Genomic DNA, 14,336 nt, shown 5'->3' on the forward strand with positions numbered 1-14,336 from the left:
ATGTGTTAACCCCAACCGTATTACTCTCCCCCCGAGAAGAAACCCTAGAGTAATAAGGTACATCCTTAAAGAAAGTAACATCCATAGATACAAATCTCTTTCCTGAAGCAGGTTTGTAGCAGTAGTATCCCTTTTGAGTTTGTGCATAACCAAGGAAAATTAATTTTGAGGCTTTAGGGTCAAATTTGGACCAGTGAGGGCCAAGAGCTTGCACGAAGCAGGTACAACCAAAGGTTTTAAGAGGGATAGAAAACAACTCTTTATTAGGATATAAAAGAGTGAATGGGGGTTTCATGTCAAGAACCTGTGAAGGAATTCGGTTGATGAGATACACAGCTGTGAGAATGGAATCTCCCCAGAAATGTATAGGCACATTGGAGTTGAATATGATACTTCTAGCTACTTCCACTATGTGCCTATTCTTTCTCTCAGCCACCCCATTCTGCTGAGGGGTATGAGGGCAAGTACTATGATGGATAATCCCATGGTCAAGAAAATAAGAGGCTAGTGATGTTTTAAAGTATTCTCTCGCATTATCGGATCTGAAAATTTTGATTTTTACCCCAAACTGGGTTAAAATCATCTGATGAAAGGTCTGGGTTAGGGTAGGGACCTCATCTTGAGAACGCATCAAGTAGACCCAAGAAAACAGGGTGTAGTCATCAACAAATAGCAAGAAGTATCTGTACCCCCCCATGGCAGTGATGTGATATGTTCCCCAAACATCGGTATGCACAATGTCAAAAAGAACACTACTTCTCGTATTACTTAATGAATAGGTTATTCTACAATGCTTTGCAAGCTCACAACTTTCACACTTTAAAATGGACATCTGGATAGATTCAAATAAACTAGGAAACAAGCTTTCCAAAGACCTACATGATAAATTACCCAATCAGTTATGCCAAAGCATGACTTGACCAATGGACTGAGAAACAAAAGAACCTCTAGCTTCACTATCGTCCCACTATGAACTTCCTCCAAGCAGATAGATTCCATTTGTCTCACGGCCAATCCCAATCACCTTCTTTGTCTCCAAGTCCTAAAAAACACATCGATCAGGAAAAAAGGTTATTGGGCAATTCTGGTTTTTAGTAATGCTGCTAACTGAAAGTAGATTGGTGCTAAGTTTAGGAACATGCAGAACAAATGACAGGGAAATGGCATTAGACAACTTGATGTCTCTCTTGCCAGAAATGGGAACAAGTGATCCATCAACAATAAACACCTTGTCTTTACCAGAAGATAAGTGATAGGTAGTAAATAGTGAAGGCAAACCAGTCATATGATCAGATGCACCCAAGTCTATTAGTCAATAATGTTCAGTGTTACCTGGAGCTGAAGCATGATAAGCTGAGGCCCGTGTGCCTGAATGAGCAAATGCTGAGGTGGGAGGAGCTGATGTTGTGACTGGCTGAGATGATGATGTTGAATTATCAACCTCATTTTCCAACTGAGTCAAGGCAACTCGTACAGTAGCTAGAGTGTCTAGTGGTGCTACTCTTGTGCCTGATGAGGTTGCACAATCAGTAGTAACAACTGTATTAGCATTCACCTTTTTGTTCTTGAGTATTGCGAGAACTAGATGAGGATGTAGCTTCCAACAGGTTTCTTTGGTATGCTTAGGTTTCTTGCAATGTTCACATATTAGGTCCTTGTCTTTCTTCTTCATATCTCTCTCCTTATCACCCCCAAACTTGGGTTTAGTTGTTGCCAAGGCTGATTGAAGTGGCGAATGCTATAATATAACTTTCCTTCTACTTTCTTCACTGTGCACTAGAGAGTAAGCTTGTGACAGAGTCACACTGTCTCTTGTTAGAAGCTGTTGTCTCAGAATGTCATACTCAGAATTCAGACCAGCTAGAAACTCAAATACCCTATTGGTTTCAACCTGCTTTCTGTAGATCTGTGCATCCTTTTGGCTTTCCCACTCAATTGTTTCTAAGTGATCAATCTCATGCCACAAGGATTTCAAGGTGGAAAAATAAACCAAGACTGGCTTCTCTCCCTGCTTAAGGTTATTCACCTTACATTTTAGCTCATAGGCCCTAGCAACATTGAGGGGTTGGGAGTAGGTTTTTTTCATGATACCCCAAATTTCTTTAGCTGTTTTTGCCCATAAATAATTTCGGCTGATATGTGGTTTACACAGCCATGTCATAACCAAATAGTTCTCCTGAACCCATTTGGTATATATTTGGTCCTCCTTGGTTGGTTCATTGACATCTCCCAGTAAATAACTTAGCTTTCCTCTACCCCCAATAGCCATCATGGTTGATTGGGCCCACTCTAGGTAGTTTGACCCATTAAATTTTACAGTGGTAATCTGAAAACTGTTCTCAGGTATGCTACCAGCGCCACCAGCCCCTAAATAGTTTTCCCCTTGACTCTTAAACTCCATTCTTTGTCAAGAAAAGATTAACAAATGCCTTTTGTATCACTGAGACTGGGTAATTACACCCAGAATTTGCTATCAGCCGAACCTACTTTATCCTTCTAGGTCGGTAATCTACCCAAAAAGGATAACCTTCCAAGTACAACTTAGAGTGCAGGGATGAGAGTGCAAGGCTGAAACTAACTGCAGCCCTAGAATTGGCGATAGTCAAGAACAGTAAAATAAATTACAGAAATCACAGTTGAGCCCAAAACAATTCTTTCTTATTTACCCCTTACTTGGCTAACATATCAGCCATAGCAATTGCTAATCTCCCCAACCACTATATAGGTTCTTCTTCATGATTTACATATTCCAACATCTAATTGTGTTCCCATCCATGCTGATAATGCAAGTGCAATTAAGATAACCTCAACTCATATGTTTCATGAACATACAAAGCATATTGAGGTTGATTGCCACTTCACTCAAGATCAGTTCCTAGCAGGCCATATCTCTCTTCCTCACATCTCCTCTGGTCTTTACAAAGGCTACTATAATTCGTCCTTTCCACAACTTTTTAACTGACAAACAGATGCTTCTTCCTCGGCATCAGTGTGAGGGGGGATGCAGAGATTATAAGGGCTGATCTCTTGTTTGGAAGTATCTTTTTATCATGTATCCTATGTATTGTATCATTGTACATTGTTCTATTTGTTCTTTTAATCTTTCTTGTACTTGAGAAGGGCATAATATCCCTTTCTCATCTTTTGTATCTCATTAGTATATAATAACAACTTGCTTGGGCGTGTAAGACATTAGACACACCCTTTCAAATTCTTTTTCTCTCCAGAACTTGTCTCTGATATGAGGAAGTGAAATATATCTGAACTTTTATCTCCAAAGGAGTAAATGAAGAGGAATATCATATGAATATTGCCTTGGTTAGGAGACAATATTTGATGTTACAGGGTGTTATGGATTTGCTTTCTTGGCCCAAAGGGAAATTGAGGTTCATAAATATCCTGGTCTTGTTTTACCCCTCAATCAAACCTGTTTGGTTTTGCATGCAGTTGCAACTAACGGATCTTTCTATTTTAGATATGTAATATGAAAGCAGTGTTCATTAGTCTAGGATGTCTGTGTTCCTAGTATAGACATTGCCATCTAAAGATTAATTTCAATCATGTTTTTCTACTTTACAGTTATCCTTTGAACGATGCTGCAGAAACAGTCAATGAAATTGGATCTTCTATGAGAAAAGTAATGGGAGGGACAAGTGGGATCATGTACTCGATTTGCCTTAACCCATAATTTAGCTTCAATATCTATTTGCTAGATGTTAGGTTCATCAATTTTAGTTGGTTTTAATTTCTCCATCATTTGCTCTATGTACAGATATGATATATTCTGTAAAGCAGCATATACGAAGTTGAAAGAAAGCAGTTCATCATTGATGACAGTCAAACAATGTGAGAAGATGCTTTTGATGTAGTTACTGTCACTGATTATGAAATACTTAACATCTCTCCTTCTCCAGGGGCTGATGCACTGGAAGCATCCATTGCTGCTGTCAGTAAATATGGAGGAGCTAGTGCAGGTTATCGAACATTGTTGGATGCCCTTATTCCAGCATCAAAAGTTCTGCAAGAGGTAACCAGTGGTTCTTGCCTTTGCTTATCTGTCTGATCCATTATTGAGTTTATAGTTTATACCAATAATCTTTCTTCGCCAGCAGAGATTAAATGCTGGAGATGATTCTATCACTGCTTTTGTTCTCTCATCGGAAGCAGCACAAAATGGTGCAGAGTCTACCATTCACATGCAGGCACAGGTCAGTCTCCACTGAGAACCTTTTCTTTCTTTGGTTGTCTTATATATAGAAGGATGCTAATTGTACTCAAGGTTCAAAATATCGATACGCCCCTGTGTATCGGCAGGGGCATATCAGTACTTAAAATAACATGTTTTTATATATATATTTTAGTTTTTTTATTCAAAATTTGGTTTTTAGGCATATTTTTAACCATATTTTTTATTAAAAGAAATAGTGGCTGCCAAAACCCGTTTAAATAGGCATATCGTGAAATTTTGAACTTCGATTGTACTCTTACAAGTTGCTTTTCATGTATCCATCACAAGAGTGTTGCCTTTATATATCAACGTGGTTTGGTAATATTAACAAAAGGTTGTGGTGAGACCACATCTTTGGTTCTACTTGGGGTGGTAGGACTAATATTCCTTGTTATCTATCACCGTGTTACAAGGTTCTTCTTAGGCTTGTACCACATGTTCTGTTGTCTCTCGACCTTTGTTATTTGTATATGATGATCATCATCATTATCCAAGCCTTATCCAACTAGATGAAATCCTGTTTCACCATTCCACTCTGTTTAATGCCATATCCATTGTTAAATTATTGACACTTAAAATGATTTTGGTTCTTCCCTAGCCGTTTTAGTCCCTCCATTCTTTGAGTAAATTGTTTCAAAAACAATATATGTGCATTTCTTTTATGTCTGTATAGATCAATTGTATATGTTCGGAAATCTGAATGATGCATTTCTGTAGGCTGGTCGTTCCTCCTATGTCCCTGTAGAGATTCTTGCATCAGTTCCAGACCCAGGAGCCATGGCTGCCGCGGCCTGGTATAGAGCAGCAGCCTTAGCCGTCAAGCAGAAGTTACAAGCTTCATGAGCAGTGTAGCTGCTGTATATCTTCCTGCCATATACTACCTACTCTGCTGCTGCCACCAAGTAAACCAAAGAAATTTTGCACAAATTTTTACGTGACCGTCTTTTACTCATAGGCTTTCCGCATATGCAGTTCTGCATAAAGCTGAGAGAGCGAGTTTCTTCTTTTCTACATTACGTTACCATGAAATGCCTAGAAAGAATTTATTAGGTTGGTTATTAAAAAGAAAAAAAGAAAAAACCGATCACATCAACCCATCCTCGTGATTTGGGCCGTTGTTTAGTAGCTTCCATTTGTTATAGGCCAAATCTTGAAGCTGGGGACAATTGACTCTTACAAGGTTTACGGGAGTGTTTTATCTATTGCCATAAAATTGAATAATGATGGTTTTCCAATCATGATTTGAATAATGCTGGTACAAACGCGTTTTGCTGTCAGTGGGTCTGATATGTGAACCAGTCCCGAGCCCATGGCTCGGTTCTGTTACCCACTACTTGTTCCCACAGGACATAACAGTGTGCATTGGGAATATCTCCCTTTTCATCATTCAGGGAGTGGCGTATTGTCTCGTATCAGCTTATAAGTATAGTTTTGGGACCCATTCGATGCGATCTTATATTGGGTGTATCGGGGGTTTGACCGGTTCAGGGGGTAGAGGAGACTTAAACCGGCCCCTCTGAACCAGTTTCAGAAAAAAATAAATAAAAACTGAAAAAAAAAAAACTGTATCGATTCGCCTGATACGCCCATATCGATATTTTGAATCTTGGTGGGTAGCAGATCAGGAGTGTTGAGCTATATCCTAGAGTCTAAAGATTGTGATGATCTAGAGTAAACCCAATTATTAATTAATAGTGAGAACAAGGCGTGCAGACCTTTCCTCTTTGCTGATTACCAAGTGTTGTATACCCACTGCAGCGGGTTCTTTCGTTGCCAAGAAAACAAAAAACCTCCTACCATATATATATATATATTGGCAGCAATCAGGTCGGCTTCAATTTGGATTGTATTTAGGGATGCAATGGAATTGAGTTCTAATTGAATAGTTCCGGGTCGAGTTTCATTAGGCTTGGTTCAATTTGATTCTAATTGAGTTCAAATCAAGTTTGAATATCAAGGTAAGTTCGATTAGTTATTCAAATTTGAGTTTGACTAATAAAAAGTTTGGGTCAAAATATTATATATATATATATATATAATATAATATAATATAAGAACATATTATATACTATAAAAATACATTCATTTTTGAACTGTCAAGCTAAACTCAAGTTCATTGAATATTCAATCAAATTGAGCTTGAATCGAAAAATAAAGTTTAAAACGAACTTGAACTCAAGTTTGAACTAAGTGGTATTTTAGTCAAATCAAGCCAAAGATATGGAAAAGTTTGGCTTGACTTGGTTTAATTTCACCCTTAATTGTAATTATTAGGGCCCGTGTCGGACAATATGTATCATATCGGGGCCTTCCTGATAATGCCTCTATAGGGGTGTATTGGGTCAGACCATGTTTCAGAGGGTAGTCGGGACTTAAACCGACCCCTCCGAATCGGTTTTGAAAAAATTAAATAAAGCATAATAAAGCAGTGATACAGGCCGATACGCTGGTATCAATATTTAAAACCTTGATTAGGGCCATTTAGTAAGACACCCCATACCATATTAACAAAAACACCCCTGTTGTTTGCCTATTCGTATTATTAAGAATCCCCTTGGTTTGCATTTGGTTTTCTATCAACAACCATTTCTTTGTTCATTTGAAAAAGGTCACTTGACTATTAAAATATTGAAAGGGAAAGGGCCCATAGATTTTCAATCCAAAAATTCCCCAAGTCTACCCATCTCTCTCTCCCCCATCCTTGGACAAGAAACAAACTAGTTAGTCGCCCTCCTCCCTAGTATTTCTCTCTTTTCTCTCTACCTTTGTTTTCTTATACCTTTTTGTTCTCTGCTTTCTCTTTCTTGCAGCCAAAACAAGGGTGAACCAACTCATCATTGGTCATCTCCTTCTTCGACACTTCCTTTTTTTTCTCCTCTTAGGTTTCTTTATAGATTCCATTATAGATGTTGTTTAGGAGGTTAGTTCACTCACAATCAACCCAGAACTTTCATTCCACAATCATCAATCACCCAAATGTAGGGGGCTTGGTTGGGCGTCATTCGCAGTTTCAAACTTCACTATATTTGCTCACTGACATATCCAAACAAATGGTACTCCAAGTATGCTCACTTCTTCCCATAATTCTTCGCTTGTTCACTTCATTGTTTCTCAATGCTCAACATTTTTGCCCCTTTCTCCAAGATTGAAACCAAGTCAAACCTGACTTGTTCTGGTTTTATTTGTCTCACAACAAACTCTTGATGATGGCTGATGGCTGATGGCAACATCAGGGGTGCATCTACCACCCCATCCCAATCTTTGTTATGATGTTGCATCGACAATAGAGGATAACATCTTAACTGTGAGGAAAAAATGAAGTGGTAGTGATTCACCAAAGTTTTTATATGTTTCTAGTTCTTTACATAATAAATAGTAGAAAAATAATAAATTTTCTTTTCCTTTTCAGTTATTGAGCTTCAAACTAACTTGATGGTAGCTATAGTTGATGGATTCTTTGGCTAGTTGTCAATTATCATAGACTCGTAGTAAAGACCTGAATCAAATCCCATTGCCACCAACGTTGGGGGTTAAGAAAATTGGTTCACCCCGTGTATTGGTGGGCAAATTTGGGTTTTGACATTAGTTTGGGTCAAAGCTAGGGTTCATATTTATGTTGGCCCTTAACCTAGCCCAATCCATCTAATTAGCACCTTTATTTTATTAGGTAGAGCCAAAAGAGATTTAAGAGGAAAGAGGGATTTAATGGAGAGGCGAGATGTTACAAACATTGACTATTAAGGGGTGTGTGTGTGTGTGTGTGTGAGAGAGAGAGAGAGAGAGAGAGAGAGAAGAAAGGTTCAAAGTATCGGAAACGCAAGGAGTATCGGAAATACAATTTTAAGAAACGTATCGGGATACATTTCAGATACGCATAGATACGAACGAAAAATCAAAATACACATAAATAGATAGAAAATTCAAATAAATTGTAAAAAATATATTAGTAATAACACTTACAAGTTTTATATGATTGTAAATAAGTCATTTAAATGTAAAAAACATATTTTAATGTTTATATAAAATGTGACATATCAAGATATAATTAGTAACCATTCAAAAATAATGGAATAACTAAAATGTGAAAAAAGCAAAAAAAAAAAAAACAAAAAATGTGAGTATATATATATATATATATATATACATCAATTTTCAAATAACCAATATAACTTATCTTAATATCTATTAGTATATATATATATATATTTTAATAATTAATTTCAGCATTTATTAATAATCACTACTAAGAAAAGATAAATTTTACTTAAAACTAAAAATGTATATAATTATAACAAGCAAATTGGAGTGGCTTAGTGGTGAAGTTATGGGTGTTAAAATTTAGTGACTAAGGTTCAAGTCTTGCTATTGTTAACATTTGTAGTTTTTTATACTAACGAAACCAAATTAATGAGAGAGAGGGTTATTAATTAATTGAATTAATGAAAGAATTGGAATTAGGCGCTAAAATTCAAATTTGAATTTAAATTTGTCTTAAACATACGACTAATTAACTAATTAATGAAGGAGAAGTTAGACATAAATATAGGAGTAACAAATGACATTAATGAGAGAGATTTGGTATTAAATATAAATTAACCAAATTAATGGAAGAAGGGGAACCGATCCACTTATTATTGTTCATTTTCTACATTTTTTATATTTATTTGTTATAAAAATTATTCTTATTTGTTACACATATTATTGTTCATTAATATAGAGATATGTCCAGATGTTTTCAACATAATTTATATATTTTTTGTATATTTTTGTGATTTTATTTTTTTTAAAATTTTATTGTTCAATTATAACTTCATAAGTTTACACATTTGACTTGAAAATGTTGAACTGATCTACCATCAAGCAAGAAAGCAATTTCACTTTTGGTTAGTTTTATATTTTGTATTTTATTTATATCATCAATAAAAAGTTAAAAGCAAATCTTGTATTTTAAATTTTGTATTTCACTTTTGGTTAGTTTTAAATTTTGTATTTTATTTATATCATGTCTAATTTTTAATATGGTTAGTATAAAATATTAGAGATGTGTCAAAATCTATCTTTTTCATATATTTTGTATTTTTATCTTCTTAATTCTTATTATTTGATTATGAAATCAATGGTTGATTAATTGTGACCCAAAAAGTTGAACTATTGACCCGCCACTATGAAAACAATTTCATTAGGTTGGTTTTAAATTTTATATTTTATTTCCAACATCAATAAAACAACTATTATTTATCACATTTATTTTTATTTAATATGATTAATATAAAATATTAGATAGGTGCCTAAGAGTTATTCACAATTTTTTTATTATTAAATAATGTTTTTGTATGTCTTTATATTTTTCAATTTTTATTTAATTGTGATATCAAGGGTTGACACATTTGACTCAAAAGTTTAATTGTTGACCCACCACCACAAAGATAATTTATATTTTTGGATTGATTTTAAATTTATATTTCATTCCAACATCAATAAGAATAATTATTATTTATCACACTTATTTTTGTTTAATATTATTAATATATATATAACATTAGAGATGTGCCCAAATTTCCTATATATGTTATATATTTATATTTTAAATGTTTTTATTTAATTATGGCATCATGGATCGACCCACTTGACCTTGATGGTTGAATTGCTTACCACCATGATGGAAAAATGGTTCCATTTTTTAGTAAACTTAAAAAACATGTATTTTATATCATTAAAAGTATTGGATGTAGATTTAATTTATATAATTTAATTGTTTTTATTTTGTGAAAATAATAAGTTAAATATAGGATTCAATAAAATAATGGGAGTTAATACTCTAAGATAAGACTTAATGAGAGGGAATTGAATGAGGAGCAATGTAATAGTTCAAATTATATTTTGTACCTTCACAATTAGAGATGAACCAATTTCAAGAATTGGGGTAATTTAGTCAAACAAAAGTTCCACACCACTATTCACATTTTAAATAATAGTTTAAATAAGTAATTTATGTCTTTTTATCAAATAAGCACTAAATGAAGATGTAAAATAACAATTTTGCCTTTATTTGTTTTTCGATTCAAACTTTACTGAAGGAGCATTTGTTGTCCAATGAAAATTTCAGAAGCCAATGACACCTATTCACACTTTTATAGATAGTATAGATAGATATAGATATAGATATATAGATGCTATCATCTTCTTTATGTTCAATCAAGGGTTTCAAGTATCAGCCATCTTCCTCTTCAATCAAGAGTTTTGAGGGACTGCCACCTAGACCCTATTCACGGGTCAGGCTTTGGGTTAGGACCATTAGAATTTGGGCAAAAGCCAAGCCTGAGCCTGGCCCATGAATAGGTTTACCGCCACCTAGCCTGATGGTCATGCTTTGTACAAGAGAATGGGTTGGTCTTTGCTTGAACTCTCCTTCATTCAAAAAGGGGGCAAAAAAGACATTTTAGGTTTTCATTTTCTTTTGGTGAAACATAGGTCAAGGTTAAAAGTTGTCAAAGTGCACTTCCCTTAAAGGTGAAGAGCAATAAGTAAATCGGGTGCAAGCTATAAGGGGTGTCCTAGTAATATGCAAACTACAAGGGGTATTTTAGTTAATATAGTGAAGCACAAGGGATGATATCGGGAAATCCATGATAATATGCTGCTGGAAAGACATGATACTATAATGGACCAATCAAAAATCCCTTGTGAATTTTGATAAATACCACCTTATTAGTTACTGCTTTTGTGATATGGATTGATTGGATACAAGTTGTTCTCATAACATACTCCAACCCATTTTATATAATTACATAATATAAAATTTAATCAGTTTGAATGGAAGTCTGAATTCAACTCTGATGGGGATTAATTAAACTATAGTGTTATGCTGGACTTTGGACATTTTGGAAATATCCCTTGCTTAGGACCTACCTCTTTTGATTACTAGAAAATGTGCAAATGCTTTACATAAAAAATTAGTGTTTATCATACTTATATGTATTAATATGATTAATATAAAATATTAGAGATGTTGCTACATATTTTCTATAAATTTTATGTATTTTTTATATATTTCTGTTTTTATCTTTTCTGTTTTTATTTAATTATGGCATCAATTTTTAACATATTTTACTTGAAAGGCCCATCTGTTGACACATCATCTAATAGGAATATAATTCCATTTTTGGGTCAATTTTAAAATTTGCATTTTATTCCCATCATCAACAAAACAATTTTTATTTATCATTCTTATTTTTCTTTTATTGGTTAATAGAAAATACTAGAGATGCATCTGATATTTTAATTTTTGTATCTACTTTTATTTATTTATTTATTATTATTTAACTATAACATCATGGGTTGACTCATTTTACTAGAAGGATTGAATTTTTTACCTACCACTTGGATGGAAGAATAATTTTGCCCCTAGGTTGGTTTTAAAAAACATGAGTTTATATCATTAGAAGTATTGAATTTAGATCTAATTAGCAGAATTTATTGGTGAAAAAAAATATAGTAAAATACCTTAATAAAAACAATTTATATATTAAGAAAGAATTTACAATGTAATAAAATAATGTATAAATTAGATATAAAAGAAAAACTATAATATTTGTGACACTTACTCTGCTTCACCTTTAATACATAAAAGTAAAATTATAATGTTTTTGGTTAAAAGACTTAAACATATACTCAATTTTTATAAATTGATTTAAACGTCTTGAGTTTTCCAAATAGACTTAAATATACATTGTGAGTCGATCCCATTGGACTTAAACATATCCTCCACCAATGAAACACCTCATTTAAAAATTTTAAAGTCCTAGTGTTTACCTTGTAGGCAGGAAAGAGAAGAAAGAGAAGTGATGTGCAAGGTTCAAAATATCGTTACGTATTGGTCTGTATCGGCCGATATGTATGGTTTCGGGGCTTTTCCGATATGCCCCTATAAGGAGTGTATCGAGTCATGTCATGGTTCAGAGGGTAGCGGGGACTTAAACCAATCCCTCTGAACCGATTTTGAAAAATAAATAAATAAAACATAAAAAAAGCACCAATTAGATATTTAGAACCTTGGTGAGGTGGAAGAAGAAGAAGAAGAAAGTTAGGCCATTTCCAAAGTACGTATGATAGAATGAAGGTACAGAAGAAATAGAAAAACTTGCAAATATAAAGGAAGAGCAAAAAGATACTTCATCGAACTGGAAAATGGATGGAAACCAAAAAGCTATCAGATAACATTTGTTTTACCTCAACCGAGCACATGAAAAAAAAAATCATGTATAACAGAAGTCAAAGATTCATTGTAGTGCAGGAGAGATTGTGAAGTTCTGCAACATTTTCAAAGTTCTTATACCTTGAGGTTGGAGACGTTGAGAAAGGATAGCTGCCATCAAAAGCTACATCAGCTGCTGATACGAGAGAGAGAGAGAGACAATAAATCCATCTTCAATATGAGTTTGAAAAATTCAAGCTGGATTTTGAAAATTTAAAAGAAAATGATTGGTAAAAGTGTCACAAGGTATCTTTAAGTATTTTTAAAACTTACCAACCGAGGGCTGGTTCGTTGGTGTGTTAAGTTTGTTCCAATATTGATGCGGAATCAAATCTCGCAACCAGCACTGTGGGAAAAAGGGATCAGGGAGACGTTATTAATGGTGCATGGCACCAAATAACAAAAATATATATATATATTTTTTAACTTAGGGTATGTTTAAGTCAATTTAGGAAAACTTAGATCATGTTTAAGTCTTTTACCCTAATATTTATATAGCTTCATACAATGTCAATACTTGCAAACACTAAATATTATGTTGTCCCCAACCTTTCTCAAGTGTCATTTTTCAGCAATAACTATTCTCCGTGACCAAAGAAGAGTAGAGAAGCAAAACCAAGGAAGGAATCGTTGCAATCTTTTGGATTCAGTGTTGACGAAACATAAGAGACATTTTTCTGAGAATCATTATTACCAGAAAAACTTCAATCATGAGCATACACCATTAACAAATGATTTGTAGGAATAGACTATATTCTTCAGCCAAGGGGTAGAATTCAATTAAATTTTTGTTCATGAAATTTCTTGGCATTCAAAATTTCAAATACATTTACAATATAGAACCCAAGAAATATTTATCTCAAAATCATCATTACTAACAAAAAGGCACCTGAAATTTTATAAATCTAACTCTTTTAAGGAGTCATTATCGAATCTAATTCACATAAGCACATGGGTGGTTTAGATGTGGTTTCCATCTACCCATTCTAGTCCGTTGCTTAACTCTCTACAAAATGCATCTTGATGTTGTAGAATACTCTTGTTGTAGCTTCACTTATAAAAAATCAGGATCCTCAAGTGAGAAAAAGAAGAAGAATAACCCTGATGAAATCAAACCATTTATTAAAAATGGCTTTCACCCTTGATTGAAATTTGAAAAAGAAAAAGAACACATGCTGATGAAATGAAACAATTTTATTGAAAATGACTTCCACCCTTGATTGAAATTTGAAGAAAAAGAAGTCTAGAAATCATTAATTAACAGTGCTGAAAGAAGAAGAATACCAATTAGTAAAGAAAAAACCCCTTCTCTTGCAAAATTATCTCCACCCCTTTACTGAAGAATGATTTGTTCCTGCAAATCTCTTGTTAATGTCGTCTGGCCATCTAGAGCTTGGCAGAGCCCAGATTTCCTACTCACTTTTCCTACCCACTCTCTACCCGCCCTGAATTGCAGCCACACATCTCTCAACAGTCATCTCCTTGCTCCATTACCCTTGCCACTTAACATGGCTTATCTCCTTTTCCCTCTCTTTTTTATTGAGAAACTAAACTAACTATCCCCCACTTTTTCCTAAATTATCTATATCTCTCCATAATTCCTATTTATCCTCTCCCCCACTTTTCATCTATATCTATCTAAAGAAAGTTTCAGTTAAAACATTTAACAATTATTTAAATATTATAATGCAATTATGTAATAACTTTAAAATATTTATTAAAAACACAAAAAATATTTATAATAGGTTTAATAATATTCATATTATTAATAATTTTATATTTTTATGAAATTCATGAGGAAATTATGTAATAACAATATAAATTTTAATTTTATGCATTATTCAATTTAATAAC

The 14,336-nt window shown here is 33.8% G+C and overlaps 1 protein-coding gene and 1 long non-coding RNA gene across 6 annotated transcripts in view; one reads left to right on the forward strand and one right to left on the reverse strand.

The window, feature by feature from the left end:
* LOC148855357 (putative 3,4-dihydroxy-2-butanone kinase) overlaps window positions 1-5,466 on the forward strand; it is a 54,997-nt gene extending 49,531 nt beyond the window's left edge. For 2 of the 4 annotated variants that reach the window (XM_088941359.1, XM_088941361.1), the window contains 5 exons: window positions 3,580-3,663; window positions 3,773-3,846; window positions 3,915-4,027; window positions 4,113-4,208; window positions 4,946-5,466. In XM_088941359.1, coding sequence (XP_088797485.1) covers window positions 3,580-3,663; window positions 3,773-3,846; window positions 3,915-4,027; window positions 4,113-4,208; window positions 4,946-5,071 — 493 coding nt within the window. In that variant the 3' untranslated portion in view covers window positions 5,072-5,466. Of the gene's footprint in view, window positions 1-3,579; window positions 3,664-3,772; window positions 3,847-3,914; window positions 4,028-4,109; window positions 4,209-4,945 lie in introns of all 4 variants that reach the window. The other 2 variants (XM_088941358.1, XM_088941360.1) reach the window with 1 other exon arrangement.
* A 6,818-nt stretch (window positions 5,467-12,284) lies between these two features.
* On the reverse strand, window positions 12,285-14,012 carry LOC148855358 (uncharacterized). 2 transcript variants are annotated; one of them, XR_016094803.1, is made up of 3 exons: window positions 13,767-14,012; window positions 12,756-12,828; window positions 12,285-12,615 (listed from the first exon to the last, which is right to left on the reverse strand). It is a non-coding gene; the product is annotated as an uncharacterized LOC148855358 (long non-coding RNA). The 2 variants fall into 2 exon arrangements; XR_016094804.1 differs by having other exon boundaries at window positions 12,285-12,593; window positions 13,767-13,992.
* Window positions 14,013-14,336: the final 324 nt, after the last annotated feature.

Source organism: Nelumbo lutea, chromosome 4 (assembly GCF_056320005.1).
Source record: "Nelumbo lutea isolate HS-2025 chromosome 4, American lotus-T2T, whole genome shotgun sequence".
NCBI lineage: Eukaryota > Viridiplantae > Streptophyta > Magnoliopsida > Proteales > Nelumbonaceae > Nelumbo > Nelumbo lutea.